Here is a 19,000-nt window from a genome sequence, read left to right as displayed (position 1 = left end):
TAAAAATGCAATTTATTCTACCCCAGCAAGCAAGCAACCTCTCCCATCCAAAGCTTCTGAATTAAAAGGTCAGATCAAACTCCTCAATATTTCTGTATTCCGATGTCATTTTTAGTGTGAGACAGACATAATGGGGAAGCAGTAATTATAGCAACTCAGAGCACTTGTTCAGTTTGATCTACAGCAGATACAGTTATTTTAAATTTCCTTTTAGTTATCTGTTTATAATTGCCCAGGTTCCATTTAGTGCTACAAAATGGAAATCCTTAACATTTATTGGCATTTTCAATTTGTTGTTAGTAAAGAGAAAAGCTTTATAAGATAGTTAAGATTGAAAGCATGTATCAACTAGAACACAATTATCAGGTCTATCTAGTTCACTATCCTGTCTCCAACATTGGTGGGCACAAGATGCTTCAGAGGAAGATACGAGAAACCCCACAGTAGGCAGATGTGGGATAGTCTGCCCCCAATGAAGGTCTCATCCTAATCCCTAATAGTTAGGGATTAGTTTAAAACCTGAAATGTGTTTTTGTCACTCTTCCAATCTTATTCTTGTTAGTATTAACTCTTTTAACTCTGGATATTCTTGTTACCAATATAAGTGCCCAATCCCTCTTTGAATCTTGCCAATATCTTAACCCAAACCACATCCTGCGGCAACGAGTTCCACAGGAACTGTGGTGTCTACCTACAACCCAGACAATGTATTTCCATTTTCATATAATCATTCTTCTATCTCAAAAATAAAACGAACTCAAAAGTGAGAATCTGGAAAGGAACAGGTAAGGTATATGGCTACTTCAGCTATGCCTTTATGCTGCCTTCTCATCATCCCATACAAATTATATCTCCTCACCTAACCTAAACCCTTTTATTGTGTTCTGGAATAAAAAGTTGTATTTTGGGCTTGTCACAAGGCACAACACTCACCGCTGGACTGGCTCCTCCTCCTGGTAGCTGTGGGTATTAGCTCAAGGACAATGCCTCACATCCACAGTTTGTACCCCATCGCTCTGTCTCGACTGGCAGTCTCTCCAGGAACCGCGACACGCTCTTCATGACTCAGTCCTTCAACCATGTCTCTGTCTGTTTCTCCCACTTCTGGGGGTCAGTACACTGCAGTCCATTTGCCCAGTCACTTCCCTCAGTGGCTAAGCGGGGAGGACCTGAGCCTGTACACTGCTCCAGGTCCCAACTCAGGCACCCTCTAGGGGCAGCCTCATGCTCCATCCCTTCTAACTGTTCAGAACATTTCCCTGGGCCACTTCCCAACAAGCCCAGCACCTACTTCACCCTTATTTCAAGGCCTCTGTTCCCTTAATCACTGCCAGCAACTGCTCTGTCCATGGTGCTAGCATCTCTTTTACCAGCTAGGAAGCCAGCCCTTACTCCTGGAGCCCCAGGCCACAACTGCCTGGCTCTGCCCCTGCAGCTCCTTTTTTTCACATGAGCTCTGCTGAGCCCGAAATGGTTGGTCCCTGCAACCCCTCTCTGATAGGTTGCAGACCGTTCAGCCACTCTAGGCTGCTCAGAGGACTCACCTCCACTGCTCCCTCCTGGGTTTAACCCCTTCCATGCTGGTGTGGGGGTACATACTCCATCACAGGGCTATATTTATGCTATTTATTTAATTAGAACTACAAATTTCAAATCTTATTGACTCCAAGGGTGCATTAGTATATGTCAGAGCTGCTAGTGGCTTCTGCTAGTGCAATACACTGACTGGGTGGCAAAAGGAAAAGCATTATCATCTGTGGGTTTACCGAATGTGTTGAATTTATGGACCCACATCTGCAGAGCTGACCAAGTGAGAAAGGGCACTGTTGCACTGAAGGTGCCATTGTGGGAATCAGGGATCACAACGAACCACAATGCTCTGGCCAAACTCCCTTTTCAGTCATGTCCTCTATGCTGGCCACAGGGAGAAAGCGAGTGACACAGGAGCCACTCCAGCAGCTCCCAGCCACCTGAGGATGCTGCTATGTAGGAGAGATCACCTGAGGGCTGGATCTGTTGGGTTTAGGGCCACTAAAAAAGAGGATGAATGTCTTTATAGGGTGTATTGGGGGCCTGCTACCTCAGAATTGTTTTTCAAGATCCACAATATTTGGAACTGCTTGGTGTATTCTAAAGCCACAGAGATTTTTCCTTTCAGAGGTGCCTTTGTGAGTCAAGGCTGTAACAGGGTCAGCCAGCACCCATGAGCATTCTCATGGCCGGAGGTCATTCTGGAGCACCCTTCTTCTTCTTCTTCTTGGGCTTTGTGGCATAGCAGACTCATTTCTAGATACAGTCTATGACCGCCGTGCACTGTGCTTTGTGTCTTGGTGATGACTTAGAGTCTTGCACCTTTTCCTTGGATTCTTGATAGATGTTGCAAAGAAAATTCCCCCTCACTGTTGCTTCCAGCTGCTCTTCAGAAGGGAAATTACCTGATTCTCTCAGATGCGCCTCTTTCAGTAATCCATGTTGGCTAGGCCCAGGCCCTCCAGCCCTTACTTACAGGGCAAGCCACCCTGTTGCAAAGACCACAGAATCATTCCCGGCAGGAATAACTTAATGCTGTACATAGACGGGGATGAGTTCCAGTAGCAAGATCCATCTGAGCAAAGCGGGGGCCCCCTGCAAAGCCATTTGATTGTGCCCACACACACTAGGCCCAAGATCGAGTGTGTAGCCTTCCCCACCCTCCTTTTGCTAGCGTTTATCCCACAGAGGCACCTGTTGTCAGCATGAGTTTTATATATACAAAAAAGGGAAAGTGACGTACAAATCAAATGACCAATGCTAATGACCTGTCTCCTTCTCCTAGGGATTTTAAAGTCCTGGGCATATTGCTCAGTAGCCTGCATAGAAGTGAATCCACAGTACCCATTTGCCCATGGAAACCAGCCCCTCTCCTTTGGGAAATAAATGTAAATAGCTGAATGCACTTTAATGGGTCCCACTGAGCCTTGTCTGAAGATCATAATACCCAGTCCCTTAGGACAGTTACTTGGGGACCACAACCAACAGTACAACATCCAAATTGTTGGACACCTGGTTTTCTTTGGGTCCCACTCAGAAGACTGAAGTCAACCTGTCTCTTTAAGTGATAACATGAGCTAAGCAAGTAACCTACTCTTATGAAAGTGACAGACAATTTCCGTAGTGTTACATTTATTTTTAAATCACTACTACAGATTTTATTTGCTTGCACTATTGAATAATTGTAAACAGATTTTCCCACACACACATACTGTTACCTCAAAATTTACAACAAATGCCAACCAAAATAACCTATTTTGGAGAAGACCTTTTCCTATAGAGAAAAATTAGAGAGATATTGTAAGCAGCAATTATTGAATTAGCTGCTGGATTTTTTTCTCTAGTTTTATACTATAGGAATTTTATTCCCAGTTTATCTAGACATTTCTGACCATGGATGGCGCTGCAATATATTATAGATGTGTGCAGCTACACACTTTTAGATTAGGCTGAAAAAATCAGATTGGTGTATTAAGTAAGTGACGTTCCTTTCCCTATTCCCCACCCTTCTCTAAACGGTTGTTTATTTTACAGCAAGAGAAGCCCATTCAGATGTTTGCAGCTGACTCAGAGCTACAGACCTCTACTCACTTAAGAGAAAGGTGGGGAAAAGGGTAATTTCTAAAATGAAACTAAAGTAGCTACAAAACAAAATATTTCCAAGACATTTAATTTCACGTCAATGCGGGTGAACTTTTATTAATTTTTTTAATCCAGAAGAACATCAAACCTTAGTACTTCAGTTCTTTTGATATACTGAAAGTTTTTTGCAATTAACAATTTTTATAAGAACAGCCATGCTCGGTCAAAACAATGGTCCCTCAGACCCAATATCCTGTCTCTGGCAGTGGCTAGTGCCAAGTGCTTCTAGCAGTTGGAGGGTTAGAGACACCTGGAAATGTTATAAAAATCTTATTGTTACTTTAGTGAAAAATAGATGATTCCAACCTTTTTTGTATAGAAGAAAAAAAAAGATATTTAGATATATTCTGCTCTATTTCATTTTATAGATTATATTTCAGAAACAGGAATAATAATTTGCAGAGACCATGAGGTTTATCTTTATTGGCTTAATTTCCCTCTGCATGCTGATGAATCCATTAACAGGTAAGTTAACTTTTATATTTATCCTTTATTTTTTTCATCTGCCTTAAATATTTTAATCTAGATCTGTTGACTTGCATTTGATATCAAATGTTATTCATACACCAGTCACAATTGCCTTCATTATTAGCAAACAGTATTCAAATTGTACCACGGAGTGACTGGAAACAGGGAATTCTTTATTCAGCTGTTTCAAACACAGAAGTTCAGCTGACAGTAGGCTCCTATCAATGCATTGCAGAGCTGGTCAGCTTCTGGGCTACACAGCACCTCTTTGTACACTGCAAACCCTTCTGAGACCTGCTACTGATTATTTCTTATTTATTTACAGATGCCCGGCCAGTACAGGATGAAGACGGTAATGCTTTTCAGACTTTTTCTCCCTCTCCGCCCCCTAAAAATTGGAAGAGCCACTTGTAACTGGCGGGCCCAATCCAAAATACATTATAGTCAGTGGGGAGACTCCCACTGACTCAATGGGCTTTGGATCAGGCCCTGATATAAATGGTTTCATCTGCTGCTGATAAAGTATGAAATAAGAAGTAAATAAATAAATACATGAAGTGCTGCTAGGCAATTGATTAAAAATATAAACTTTTTTTTTGCATATTACAAAGAGAGAGGATGTGTTAGCAAAGTTAAAATAAAAACAGTAAAACTGATAGCTAAGGCATGTCTTTAGATGATCACCAAACTATGTGTTTAACAGTACTATCATAAGTTAAGAAATACCAGACTTTTAAATATATTGGGCTTGCTGGAACCTCAGGATGCATGTCTACTTATTGGCAAAAAATCCCAACTTCCAGGACAAAAAGCTTTCAATCTACAAATGACCAGAAAGCCAATTTAAAAAAAATAGGAACACATCCTCAGCTGGTAAATATCAGTATAGTCTATGGAGCTATGCAGATTTACGTCAGCTGAGGATCTGGCCCATAGTATGCAATGTTTGCCTTTGCTTTCAAAAAGTCATCCTAACAACATTTCAATTGCCTTATTGATAGGTTTTGGTGCTTTGGATGTTAGCTAGTTATTTCTGAAAACAGCACGGGGAAATTGTGTTGACCATATATTTACTTAAATTCTTATTGAGAGTAAAGAGCAGCAATGCTAGACAATTTTTCAAGCACTGCTAGAAAAATGATGGACACAACACTACACCGCGTTCACTGAGATGTGTGTTGGCATGAGAGTGAAGACTGTCTTGGATCTGCTGATATCCAGTAACGTAACATTCCACTGGAAACAGCAGTGCCCATCACAACATGAACCTAGGCGGACAATGTGGGGGTGGCATGGAAAGAATTTGACTGTATGTTAATTGAAAACAAACATTTTTTTTTAACTCCATGCAACAAGCCTCATTGGCTTGCTTTAATTACACCTCACAACTCAATTTTTTTGATAATTTTTCCTGTGCTTTAACAAATTTAAGGTGTGTGCAATATTTTATTTGAACACAGGAAATAATTTTTGATGCAACATCCCAATTAAATAACCACACATCTCTTCTTGGTGTGTATTTTACCATATAAAAACCTAGTTGGGTTAATATTTTACAGCTCTCATCAGCAGATGTGTTTTTGTTTCACATTGTGCCAAGGAGCAGACTTCACATGAACCTGGAGATCAGCTAATACAAGCAGTGAACTCTATTCCACAGACAACAGTGGCTAATTCGTTTGATTTTGTTTTGTTACCATCTGTGACTATGCACTGCAAATTCTATTCTATCTTATGAAATTAGGGCCTGATCCCGGACTGCAGAGAACTGCTAGTTCCCACTAAAGGGTCTGATCTGAAGTTCATCAAAGTCAATAGAAGCACTTACCACTGACTTCAGTGGGGTTTGGACATAGCCCAAACACTAGGGGAGCAGAGGTCTTCATCCAGCAAAGCACTGAAGCACACATGTGACTTTACATTTGTAAGTACTTCTTCAGCTAAGTTCCACATATGCAGAAGTGATTTGCTGGATCAAGCCCCAAGGGTGCTCAGAACATGGCAGCATCAGGCCCTGAGCTCAATGAATTGGCAACTCAAATCCAGATTATTTTTTACATCCTCTTTAAAAACAAAGCCAAAACCTGGCTGTCTGCCAAGTGCAGAGTGTCTGCGACTGTTGGACATTTCCTGTTTGGATCTCTTTTTCCATCTCTGTGGAAGAGAAGAGACATAATTCTGAGGCTTCAGACTTCCGCAAGGCACCTTAGACCCCAATCCTGATATTTGAAGCCTTCCCCCCCATGCTTCCCCAGCAGAGCCCTATTGATGCAAGAGTCAACCAGCATGGATCCACTTGCACAATCAGCTCTCAGAGTGGGTCTGCTGCTACTCCCACTGTGTCTGAGAAGTCTCAGGATGTGGCCTGTACCATGCAGGAAGCTGCAGCCAAATAAATGTTAATAATGTTATCATGGAAAAGTATAGAAGAGTTATCTGCTATTCACATCGTTTAGGGGGAAAGGGTTCCAGTTTGGGATCCTCTTAGCTGACAGCAAGAATCAAACTTGGCTGGCATCCAAGCAGGAAGGACAGGGCACTACTGAAAAATATTCCACTGAAATCGTTTGCAGTGTGTATAGGAGAAGCCATATTTATTTGCAGAATAATTATTCAAGGTGGGAGGGTCTTGGAAGGCCTTGCTGTATAAAGCCATACAATGCCATCAATTTTCATGCAAAGCTCCCACTGATTTCATTTCTCTATGAAATGTCCTAATATTGAGCACAGCATTTTCAGTTACACCCTACTCAATTTGGAGTACTTCTAGCTAGCTTAATAATAGCAGTACTTTACTTTATAATCACGAAGTGGGTAAGCACCTCAACACCCCTGTAAAATAGTTCACAAGAATTATACCTTAACGATGGTATTCCTTTCCTGTCCCAGGCAGACGAAAAGTGGTGGCGGACGATGGCAAAGGTGACTTAAAGCCACCTTTGGCTGACCTAATTTTGGACTAGGCCTAGTCCCCAATCAGCCCACAGCACAAAGTAGAACAGCCCCAGTTCTAAGTTGTGCCAGCTTCTAACAGCTCTCTGTGGGCCATTATACCAGATCATAGCGTACTTTGACCATGCCTTCTTTTGCCCCCTCCCTGCTCTGCCTATCATCCCCCCTGCACCAGGGGCAAAGGAGTTGGTAGTGTAGAGCTTTTACATTGGCTGTCTGCCAGCCAGAGAACCACTTGGGGGCATAAAGGGCCATAGCCCTAGAGAGAATCAGGGCCTGAGTGAGGGTGAGCGACCTGCTCCATAGCGAGGCCTAGCACTAGAACCCAGGAGTCTAGGCTCCCGGTCATGCTCTAACCAACACATTTCATGTTATGTTAATCTAATTCTGCAATTTGTATTGTAGACCCGTATCAGGAACCTGCAGCCCTGCCATACTGGCCTTTCTGGTCCAGTGATTTTTGGTCGTACGTGGAGTATTTCCGGACTCTGGGAACATACAACAGAATCAACGAAATGGCCAGAACCCTGTTTGCTCAATACCCTTTTGGAAATAACCTTGGTTATGATGTTCCCTATCATGAGCACTAATGATTTTGCTCATTTTGCTAAAGTTAGTGCTGAGACCTTTAAAGAAATTTACTGCTGCCAGTAAACTTGCCAGAATTGCCCATTCAGTCTGTTATGTTGTTTCAATGTTTTCAAACATTTGAGTATCCTTATATTGTATAGCGTTTCCATGTTTGTAAAATGGCAGACAATTAGTCCGGCTTTTCCTTTCAATACAGTGTATTCTTTTGTGCAAAAATAAATAATTCATTGATTTCAATCCTGGTTTTGGCTGTTTGTATTTTAAAATGTATAAAAGTGCCCATTGGGTAGTCTCTGGACTTTGACCAAAACATGTCAAAAACTTGTTGACCCAAATCACCATAAGAATCCTCCAATTCCATAATCACTCACTTTCTGCAAAAGCCAAGAGAAGAGATTAGCCTTAGTATTGTTTACCAGTAGATTTGGGTTCTGATAACCCAGTTTGGACACAGAATTCCACACCAAGGGCCCTCCACTGACAATGCTTTGCCACCTGCTCCCTGACTTTTAAATTGAGAATTTGTGGTCCCAATTCTCCATCATGTCTGAGTGCAACACTGCAGTTGATTTTGGCTCCCTCATTCAGTGCAAGTTAGTACAAAAGAGATCGCACTCTAATTTATGCTGTTGCTACTGATGGCATAAAGTCCTTTACACCAGCAGAGGATCAAATGTTGGGCAGGGAACACTTGGCACAGGTGGGAGGGATTATCACAGGCTGTGTTTCCTCACCCTAGATTTCTCTTTGTAAGCAGTTGGCACATAGTCTTACATAAATTCACAGTATACACTTTTGTAAACATTTTAGGTAGCTTCATGTCCCATCACCATAAGGCTTTTCTCAAGTCAGTGTATTCTCTAGGCACAGCATGAGAGGGTGGGGATAGAGATCTCATTTCTCTGGACTTCTTTGTCTTTCATCCAGTTTCAGCCCTGCTGTCACCCTTCCTGTCTCCTATTTAACAGTCCCCAGCTGATGAGTTGATTGCTGTTAACTGGTTAATCACCCAGTCCTAATAAATTATCTCCCAATTTGGTCCTTGCAAGAGCGCTTATAAAGTGTGCAGAGTGGGAGCTAGCTCAAGGCTATTCCCACTTTGTTACACAGATACACTTCCTTCATTTGCTGTACACAAGCAGAGAGCCCCCCTACACAGGGGAAATGCTCTGCAAGGAATCTTGAGCCAAGTCAAAGCCACTTTGTACTGCATAGCAATGGCCTTAGCAGAATGGACAGTCTAGGACTGTTAGTTCAAGAGCCTCCATTAATCTCAAATGTCATATTGGCAGCTAGAGAGGGAGGCAGCCTTGCAGGTGACTGGAACCCAAAGGGATTTTGAATGCTTTCTGTCTATATTTCTTATTCATCTTTATCCCCTTCCTTTTTCTATTAATGTATTTTTTTCATAAATGCTGTTTTGAAGACAGTCTCACCACTAGTTGAACCAGTCTTCTGCTTATCTTTGCATTAGTGCTTCACTCTAGCAGCTACAAACTGAGAATAACCTTTCTAGAGGCAATAGACAGTTTAGGGCTTGGTTCTCTAATGCTTTGCACCTTGTGTAGTCATTTACACCTGGGCAGAATGGACACAAAGTGCTACCATTCTGATTTGGTTACCTTTTACAACCATCCTGAACAGGTGTAAATGACTTGACAAAGTTACAGGGCAATGGAAAAACAGAACCTCTGTCACCAGAATATCACAGTATAAGTCTCCCCAAACAGAAGTTGCCTAGCACAGCAAATTACTTATGGTAGTTCAACAATAAGGTTTATCCTACCTACTTTAGGTCTTTATACGGCACCCATTACTGTAGCATCTTGGTGTCTCACAATCATTAGTGTATGTATCCCTACTAAACCCCATGAGGTAGTGAAGTGCTATTATTCCCATTTTACAGATGAGGAACAGAAAGACTAAGTACTTCATTCAACATCACACAGGAAGTCTGTGATAGCCCATCGACCTAGCTGCCGACTTTTGAGGACGTGAATTTAGTATAGTGATGGAAAAACCCCTTCTGTCACTGTAGCAAGTGTAGATGTACTCTTAGTGTAGATGTACTCTTAGAAGATAAAGGCCCATTTTCAAAAGTGACCTAGGCACTTAAGGAATCTATGTGTCACTGAACATCTTTGGGACCTAAATGTCTCAGTCACTTTTGAAAATGGGACTCCAGCTCCTCAAGTCTCGTCTATATGCAGATTTTGTACCCATATAACTATGTCAGTTAGGGATGTGATCTTTTCCCCTGCATAGGTATATCAGCACAGCCCCTAATGAGGGTGCAAGCTACCAGCATAGTTTATCCCTGTTCCTGTATGGGAACAAAAAGAAAAGGAGTACTTGTGGCACCTTAGAGACTAACCAATTTATTTGAGCATGAGCTTTCGTGAGCTACAGCTCACTTCATCTGATGAAGTGAGCTGTAGCTCACGAAAGCTCATGCTCAAATAAATTGGTTAGTCTCTAAGGTGCCACAAGTACTCCTTTTCTTTTTGCGAATACAGACTAACACGGCTGTTACTCTGAAACCTGTATGGGAACAGTTATACTGGTTTCAATATAGCACTCTTGTCTAATGGCAGCCACACCAAGAGATCGTACTGTGTTAATTATGCCAGGGCAGTTAAAGTGGTACAGCTTTGGTGTGCCAAGAAGGCCTAAATCCCTTTGGTGCTTTTGAAAATGTTGCTGTTGCTCTTCTGCTGAATGTGAAGGGAGGATTTGTTCTAACCCTGATGCTGGTGGGCAGACGATTAACCAAGACTGCGTAGACTGTCGGTCCTTCATCAGCTGAGACTGAGCCGATCACAACACGGCTTCCAATCTTATACATGATCACAGAACTAAGAAGTGGCGGGAATTAGGCTCTGGTTCTGGCCTGATGACCCAGGAGGGAAGTGTGGATCTGGCAAGGGCAGCCCTTGCCAGCAACTCTCCCAGGCCACGTGGTGCGCAGGGGGCGCCCTAGCCCCGCTGCAAAGGGTCATGGGAAATTCTGTGTCGCATAAGCACTCACCAAGTGCCGAGACTGGTCATGGCTTGTGCCTTGCAGGGAGCAGGGTGACTCTGCCCCAACTCGGGCCAACAGCAGCCCTGAGCTGTGCTTCTCTCAGAGGGTAGGAGCCCTCCGCTCTCCCCACGAGAGCCAGGTAGTCCTAAGGGGCGGGGAGAGCTACAGCGGCAACCAGGGCGGCGCCTCAGGACTCCCTGGCATCATAGAGCGATCGGTCCTCCTGGCTTCCGGAAGGGCCATGAGAGTGGAGCTGCGCAGACTCGCCTGACACCGGAAGCTGGCGGGTTGAGCTCAGATCGGAAGTGGTTCCCAGGGGGAAGGCGGTGCCGACCGGGGCCCTTCGCGAGCCGGGGACCTAACGAGCCGATGAAGCCAGCAGTGGACGAGATGTTCCCTGAGGGCGCAGGGCCTTACGTGGACCTGGACGAGGTGACGATGCTAGTGGGGGAGGTGGCGCGCGCGCGCGCAGCCCCCCGCTGTTAGGGATGCCGCGGGCTGAGCTGGCGGTTACGGGCTCGCGCTGGGGGAGCGGGCGGACGAGGAGCTCGCGTTGCGTCACGTGCTGACAGGATGCGAGTCTGGGCAGCGGTCCCAGATCTGATTGGCTGGTTCCTCGCGATTTCTACAGGTCGGGGCACCTGGGGACGGGCAGTTACCCCCCACTTCTCCCTCCCTCGGGGTCTGACGGCTGTGCTGGCCTGGTGCATGGTGCGGTCCGTCCAGCTGCGCGCGACCCGTGCGTCTCCCTGGGTTGCTGGGGGGCCAGGCCCGGCCCCGCTGGGGTAGGGTGTGGGGGCTCCCCAGCCAGCGACAGTTAAATACAGGGCCCTGCTCCTAGGACCCACCTATTGCGGATGATACTAAACTGGGAGGAGTGTTAGATACGCTGGAGGGCAGGGATAGGATACAGAGGGACAAACACAAATTGGAGGATTGGGCCAAAAGAAATCTGATGAGGTTCAGTAAGGATAAGTGCAGGGTCCTGCACTTAGGACGGAAGAACCCAATGCACCGCTACAGACTAGGGACCGAATGGCTAGGCAGCAGTTCTGCGGAAAAGGACCTAGGGGTGACAGTGGACGAGAAGCTGGATATGAGTCAGCAGTGTGCCCTTGTTGCCAAGAAGGCCAATGGCATTTTGGGATGTATAAGTAAGAGCATAGCGAGCAGATCGAGGGACGTGATCGTCCCCCTCTATTCGACATTGGTGAGGCGTCATCTGGAGTACTGTGTCCAGTTTTGGGCCCCACACTACAAGAAGGATGTGGATAAATTGGAAAGAGTCCAGCGAAGGGCAACAAAAATGATTAGGGGACTGGAACACATGACTTATGAGGAGAGGCTGAGGGAACTGGGATTGTTTAGTCTGCGGAAGAGAAGAATGAGGGGGGATTTGATAGCTGCTTTCAACTACCTGAGAGGTGATTCCAGAGAGGATGGTTCTAAACTATTCTTGGTGGTGGAAGAGGACAGGACAAGGAGTAATGGTCTCAAGTTGCAGTGGGGGAGGTTTAGGTTGGATATTAGGAAAAACTTTTTCACTAGGAGGGTGGTGAAACACTGGAATGCGTTGCCTAGGGAGGTGGTAGAATCTCCTTCCTTAGAAGTTTTTAAGGTCAGGCTTGACAAAGCCCTGGCTGGGATGATTTAATTGGGGATGGGTCCTGCTTTTGAGTAGGGGGTTGGAGTAGATGACCTCCTGAGGTCCCTTCCAACCCTGATATTCTATGATTCTATTCCCTGGCCCAAGGCCGAGCCCTCAGCTGACACCACGTGTCTTTGGCGGGAAACCTTATGTCCCCAGTGTTAAGCGAATCCCAGTGACAGCCCTGTCCACCTGCTAGTTACATGTTCAATAAAGAGACACAAAGTAGAGAGAAGGGCACAAAAATGATTAGGAGTATGGAACAGTTTTTATGAGGAGAGATTAAAAAGACTGAGACTGTTCAGTTTAGAAAAGAGATAACGGGGGGTATATGATAGAGGTCTATAAAATCATAAATAGTGTGGAGAAAGTGAATAACGAAATGTTATTTATACCTTCACAAAACATACAAACCAGGGGTCACACGATGAAATTAAAGACGTTTTCACACAATTCACAGTCAACCTGTTGAACTCCTTGCCTGGAGATGTTGTGAAGGCCAAATTATAAATGGGTTAAAAAAAGAATAGGTCGATTACTGGCTATTAGCCAAGATGGTCAGGGATGCAATCCCATGCTCTTTGTATCCCTAAGCCTCTTGGCTGCCAGAAGCTGGGACTGAACAACAGGGGATGGTTAACTGAAAAATTTCCCTGTTCTGTTCATTCCCTCTGAAGCATTTGGCCCCAGCCACTGTCAGCTGGCCTAAGACTGGACCCTCAACTGAAACTACACATGTGTGATGGGAAATGTTACATCTACAGTGTTAGGTGATCTTCAGAGATCCCTGCAACTGGGAGAGAAAACATTTCTCCATCTATTTTCAGTATATTTATTTTGTCATTAGACAGCACTTTGTTCTAGTGCTTAACTACCCTTACAGTTAGTAAATTTTTCCTGATCTCTAACCTAAATCTCTCTTGCTGCAATTTAAGACCATTCCTTCTGTGTGCCAGTGGTTAAGGAGAAAAATTTATCACCTTCCTCTCTATAACAACCTTTTACATAATTGTTTTTATGTGAAGTGCTCAGTAGAGTGGAAAAATTACTACTTGAGTCTTGCTTACAACACTCCTGCTAATACATCCCAGAAAGCTATTTGCCCTCCCCCAACAGTTCATTACTGTGGTGTTCTATCACAGTCTGTTTGTGTAGAATTTACTGCAGGATTGGGATCTTGGTTATTTCTGTCACAGTTCCACTAAGAAATTTAGCAAATGACAGGCTGGGATAAAATGAAGGTTACTACCGATAAAACAAGCTAAGTCCAAGCTCTCCAGAAGCAGGAGAGACAATCATGCCACGCCACTCCAATGAGTTGTACAGAGGGCAACAGAAGCAAGCAGGAAGAAGATGAGGCAATGTACTATATATTTCACATGTTATTTTGTTAGGTATGTAAATGTTTGTATGAATGATCAAGATAATTAATTAATATTATGATTTGCCACTAAACTAAATTTGCCACAGTAGATGACAAAACACTGTTCTTTCTTAGGCAGGAGGAAGTACAGGATTATTGATGGACTTAGCAGCTAACGAAAAGGCAGTTCATGCAGATTTCTTTAATGGTAAGGCAATTCAACACGTTTCAGTTCCTGTGCTACTTTATTTTTATATTTTAGTTATTTTATAGTTTAGTAGGTTTACAGTATTTGGTGCTAGAAATTAACAACAAGAATCATTAGTTTAGGAAGCAAGAATAGCCAAGACAAGCCTACCTTAGATTTTATCTTGAGTAATGTAGCATGACAGCTTCTGCCGTATTTGAGGTAAACCTGCTTTTGGATTATTTTGTTCTTACATGTCTTGAACTTCAGTTTTTGAATGGAAAAATTACATTTTGTGATATTTCAGTTTGTACTTTGTCACATTTGTAATAATTAAATCACATGAAATATAAAACTGGGCAATGTATAAAAATTGCTTGCCCACTTCCACCATCTCAAAATGAATTTATTTCTCAGATTTGGTCATTCCAAATGAAATTGCCCAGTCATAGTTGCACGACTGACTCTGTGTTAGTAAACTCTGACGAGTAGCATATAGAAATTGTGAACCAAGTTATTGTTTACAAGAGATTGTCTCATATCAGTACCTCAAATCCGAAACGTGGTAAAATGGTTGGATGTTACTATTTTTAGGAATAGCCAGTTGCATAATTGAGGAATAAGATAATTTCGTATTTCATAGAATCATAGAATATCAGGGTTGGAAGGGACCTCAGGAGGTCATCTAGTCCAACCCCCAGCTCAAAGCAGGACCGATCCCCAATTAAATCATCCCAGTCAGGGCTTTGTCAAGCCTGACCTTAAAAACTTCTAAGGAAGGAGATTCCACCACCTCCCTAGGTAACGCATTCCAGTGTTTCACCACCCTCCTAGTGAAAAAATTTTTCCTAATATCCAACCTAAACCTCCCCCACTGCAACTTGAGACCATTACTCCTTGTTCTGTCATCTGCTACCACTGAGAACAGTCTAGAGCCATCCTCTTTGGAACCCCCCTTCAGGTAGTTTAAAGCAGCTTTCAAATCCCCCTCATTCTTCTCTTCCGTAGACTAAACATCCCCAGTTCCCTCAACCTCTCCTCATAACTCATGTGCTCCAGTCCCCTAATCATTTTGTTGCCCTCCGCTGGACTCTTTCCAATTTTTCCACATCCTTCCTGTAGTGTGGGGCCCAAAACTGGACACAGTACTCCAGATGAGGCCTCACCAGTGTCGAATAGAGGGGAACGATCACGTCCTTCGATCTGCTTGCAGTGCCCCTACTTATACATCCCAAAATGCCATTGGCCTTCTTAGCAACAAGGGCACACTGTTGATTCATATCCAGCTTCTCGTCCACTGTCACCCCTAGGTCCTTTTCTGCAGAACGGCTGCTGAGCCATTCAATCCCTAGTCTGTAGCGGTGCATGGGATTCTTCCGTCCTAAGTGCAGGACTCTGCACTTGTCCTTGTTGAACCTCATCAGATTTCTTTTGGCCCAATCCTTCAATTTGTCTAGGTCCCTCTGTATCCTATCCCTATCCTCCAGCGTATCTACCTCTCCTCCCAGTTTAGTGTCATCTGCAAACTTGCTGAGGGTGCAATCCACACCATCCTCCAGATCATTAATGAAGATATTGAACAAAACCGGCCTGAGGACCGACCCTTGGGGCAGTCCACTTGATACCGGCTGCCAACTAGACATGGAGCCATTGATCACTACCTGTTGAGCCTGACAATCTAGCCAGTTTTCTGTCCACCTTATAGTCCATTCATCCAGCCCATACTTCTTTAACTTGCTGGCAAGAATACTGTGGGAGACCGTGTCAAAAGCTTTGCTAAAGTCAAGGAACAACACGTCCACTGCTTTCCCTTCATCCACAGAACCAGTTATCTCATCATGGAATGCAATTAGATTAGTCAGGCATGACTTGCCCTTGATGAATCCATGCTGACTGTTCCTGATCACTTTCCTCTCCTCTAAGTGCTTTAGAATTGATTCCTTGAGGACCTGCTCCATGATTTTTCCAGGGACTGAGGTGAGGCTGACTGGCCTGTAGTTCCCAGGATCCTCCTTCTTCCCTTTTTTAAAGATGGGCACTACATTAGCCTTTTTCCAGTCGTCCGGGACTTCTCCCGATCGCCATGAGTTTTCAAAGATAATGGCCAATGGCTCTGCAATCACATCCGCCAACTCCTTTAGCACTCTCGGATGCAACGCATCCGGCCCCGTGGACTTGTGCATGTCCAGCTTTTCTAAATAGTCCCGAACCACTTCTTTCTCTGCAGAGGGCTGGTCACCTCCTCCCCGTGCTGTGCTGCCCAGTGCAGTAGTCTGGGAGCTGTCCTTGTTAGTGAAGACAGAGGCAAAAAAAGCATTGAGTAAATTAGCTTTTTCCACATCCTCTGTCGCTAGGTTGCCTCCCTCCTTCAGTAAGGGGCCCACACTTTCCTTGACTTTCTTCTTGTTGCTAACATACCTGAAGAAACCCTTCTTATTACTCTTAATATCTCTTGCTAGTTGCAACTCCAGCTGTGATTTGGCCTTCCTGATTTCACTCCTGCATGCCCGAGCAATATTTTTATACTCATCCCTGGTCATTTGTCCAATCTTCCACTTCTTGTAAGCTTCTTTTTTCTATTTAAGATCAGCAAGGATTTCACTGTTAAGCCAAGCTGGTCGCCTGCCATATTTACTATTCTTTCTACACGTCGGGATGGTTTGTCCCTGTAACCTCAATAAGGATTCTTTAAAATATAGCCAGCTCTCCTGGACTCCTTTCCCCCACATGTTATTCTCCCAGGGGATCCTGACCATCAGTTCCCTGAGGGAGTCAAAATCTGCTTTTCTGAAGTCCAGGGTCCGTATTCTGCTGCTTTCCTTTCTTCCTTGTGTCAGGATCCTGAACTCAACCATCTCATGGTCACTGCCTCCCAGGTTCCCATCCACTTTTGCTTCCCCTACTAATTTTTCCTGGTTTGTGAGCAGCAGGTCAAGAAGAGCTCTGCCCCTATTGGTTCCTCCAGCACTTGCACCAGGAAATTGTCCCCTACATTTTCCAAAAACTTCCTGGGTTGTCTGTGCACCACTGTATTGCTCTCCCAGCAGATATCAGGGTGATTGAAGTCTCCCATGAGAACCAGGGCGTGCAATCTAATAACTTTTGCGAGTTGCCGGAAGAAAGCCTCATCCACCTCATCCCCCTGGTCCGGTGGTCTATAGTAGACTCCCACCACGACATCATCCTTGTTGCTCACACTTCTAAACTTTATGCAGAGACTCTCAGGTTTTTCTGCCGTTTCATACTTGAGCTCTGAGCAGTCATACTGCTCTCTTACATACAGTGCAACTCCCCCACCTTTTCTGCCCTGCCTGTCCTTCGTGAACAGCTTATATCAATCCATGACAGTGCTCCAGTTATGTGAGTTATCCCACCAAGTCTTGTTATTCCAATCACATCATAATTCCTTGACTTTGCCAGAACTTCCAGTTCTCCCTGATCGTTTCCCAGGCTTTGTGCATTTGTGTATAGGCACTTGAGAAAACCCGCTGATCACCTCTCTTTCTCAGTATGAGGCAGGAGCCCTCCCCTCTCACACGCTCCTGCTCGTGCTTCCTCCTGGTATCCCACTTCCCCACTTACCTCAGGGCTTTGGTCTCCTTCCCCCGGTGAACCTAGTTTAAAGCCCTCCTCACTAGGTTAGCCAGCCTGCTTGCGAAGATGCTCTTGGCCAGTTTTGGATTGGAAATACAACATATGCCTGGGCAATACACATTTTCCATGTTTGGTAAATAATACAGCTTTGACAGCTATACAGCAAAGAACTGACAAACCCATGGTATTACTAAAACTTACTGTGGTTCAGGCGGCATTGTCACAAACTATGGAGAATGGTTAATCTCAAAAATGTCTTGAGACTGTTTAGGGGTTCTGTCTATGTTCAAAGTGTTTTAGGGTTGTTGTTTTTACATCTGGTTAGTAAACGCATAAATTAAAGTGGTTTTACTTGGAATGACCCAGTTTTTTAGTGCATGTGTCTTACAACTGAAAGAGTGACTGTATAGAGTAGAGCCAGGCATAAGTGCCATGCAGGCATCTCCATAAAGTTCCACCAGTGCATTTAAGTCAAGACATTTGAATAGCAAGGGGATCTAACCTTGGACCTCTCCCAAACTGAAACTGTGAATAATAGCAAATTGTATGGTAATATTCTCACATAAGCAAGTGTCTAACAAGGACTAGGTTTCAATGACAAGACTCATCTGCACATGAAACCTTGACAAGTTACAAACCCCAGATTTCAATGCACATCACAAAAAAACCCAAAGTTACTTAATAGAACAAAGGGTGCTAGGGGCTTCATCATAAGCATATTGTGGTGAGATTACAGTGTATTCTTAGAAAAAGAAACGTGGGAGTAGCAGACATAGCTATGATCTGAAACCCAGGGTCCTGAATCTGCAAAACTCTTAAGCATGTGTGTCAAATTCAGCTTGAATGTGTGGTACACTATCAACTAACATTCCAATCCTGCAACAGTGTATAAACATGAGACCAGTTACATGCTAAAAATTAAATACTTAATTGTTTTGCTGAATAGGGGCAGAGTGCTAATAGCATGTGCATAGGCACTGTATTAATTTTCTTTTGTTTTTGGAATAGATTTTGAAGATCTTTTTGATGATGATGACATCCAGTGAAATTACTCTTCTAGCTATGCAATGCTAAGGTGTGGAATCCTCCTGTAGGATTGTCTCTTTTGTTTGTTTTTAAAAAAAAAAAAAACAACAACCCCAGAGAGAATCTGTATGTTATCTCTGAAGAGCCGCTGGAAACTAGATCAGTAAAGATGACAGAAGAAAGGAGTTGTGAACTGTTATCATGAGGAGGTTACATGTAGATTTTCTTCAATTGTATTTGCTGATGTGTTTGTTGAATAAAATATGAACAAAATCTCTCCCCGGGATGTACTTTCAGTTTAATAGATGTTGTCACGCACTGAAATTCCCTGATGAGCCATAATTTTGTAAAATCATTCACCATTACTTTATTTATTAGGCAAAGACAAATTGCAGGCTTTACCATCTGCTAGATGAGTTTTGTTTCTCATTGTGTGGGATTAAGCTATCCAGTCTCTCTAAGTAAAACATTGAATGT

The 19,000-nt window shown here is 43.7% G+C and overlaps 2 protein-coding genes and 1 long non-coding RNA gene across 3 annotated transcripts in view; 2 read left to right on the top strand and 1 right to left on the bottom strand.

Annotated features, from left to right (window-relative positions):
- The window catches only part of LOC144270275 (uncharacterized), a 29,404-nt gene extending 18,562 nt beyond the window's left edge, over window positions 1-10,842 (bottom strand). Inside the window, exon 1 of the long non-coding RNA XR_013347133.1 lies at window positions 10,712-10,842. This is a non-coding gene — a long non-coding RNA (uncharacterized LOC144270275). The remainder of the gene's footprint in view (window positions 1-10,711) is intronic.
- On the top strand, window positions 3,544-7,707 carry OTOS (otospiralin). Its single transcript, XM_077826620.1, has 4 exons — window positions 3,544-3,632; window positions 4,041-4,137; window positions 4,466-4,492; window positions 7,498-7,707. The coding sequence occupies exons 2-4, from the start codon at window positions 4,080-4,082 to the stop codon at window positions 7,680-7,682; spliced, it is 270 nt and encodes an 89-aa protein (XP_077682746.1). The 5' UTR covers window positions 3,544-3,632; window positions 4,041-4,079; the 3' UTR covers window positions 7,683-7,707.
- Window positions 10,843-10,871: 29 nt separating the features above from the next.
- COPS9 (COP9 signalosome subunit 9) lies at window positions 10,872-18,800 on the top strand. Its single transcript, XM_077826637.1, has 3 exons — window positions 10,872-11,137; window positions 13,852-13,924; window positions 18,506-18,800. The coding sequence occupies exons 1-3, from the start codon at window positions 11,075-11,077 to the stop codon at window positions 18,541-18,543; spliced, it is 174 nt and encodes a 57-aa protein (XP_077682763.1). The 5' UTR covers window positions 10,872-11,074; the 3' UTR covers window positions 18,544-18,800.
- Window positions 18,801-19,000: the final 200 nt, after the last annotated feature.

This window comes from Eretmochelys imbricata, chromosome 9 (assembly GCF_965152235.1).
Source record: "Eretmochelys imbricata isolate rEreImb1 chromosome 9, rEreImb1.hap1, whole genome shotgun sequence".
Taxonomy (NCBI): domain Eukaryota; kingdom Metazoa; phylum Chordata; order Testudines; family Cheloniidae; genus Eretmochelys; species Eretmochelys imbricata.
The sequence above is the reverse complement of the archived record's forward strand: the minus strand, read 5'-3'. Positions and strand labels throughout refer to the sequence as shown.

Excerpts from the sequence above, each read along its gene's own strand:
- OTOS (XM_077826620.1), top strand. The coding sequence starts at position 4,080 with ATGAGGTTTATCTTTATTGGCTTAATTTCCCTCTGCATGCTGATGAAT. Across the intron at positions 4,138-4,465 it reads GCTGATGAATCCATTAACAG|ATGCCCGGCCAGTACAGGAT; the intron begins GTAAGTTAACTT and ends ATTTATTTACAG. Across the intron at positions 4,493-7,497 it reads GCCAGTACAGGATGAAGACG|ACCCGTATCAGGAACCTGCA; the intron begins GTAATGCTTTTC and ends TTTGTATTGTAG.
- COPS9 (XM_077826637.1), top strand. The coding sequence starts at position 11,075 with ATGAAGCCAGCAGTGGACGAGATGTTCCCTGAGGGCGCAGGGCCTTAC. Across the intron at positions 11,138-13,851 it reads CTTACGTGGACCTGGACGAG|GCAGGAGGAAGTACAGGATT; the intron begins GTGACGATGCTA and ends GTTCTTTCTTAG. Across the intron at positions 13,925-18,505 it reads TCATGCAGATTTCTTTAATG|ATTTTGAAGATCTTTTTGAT; the intron begins GTAAGGCAATTC and ends TTTTTGGAATAG.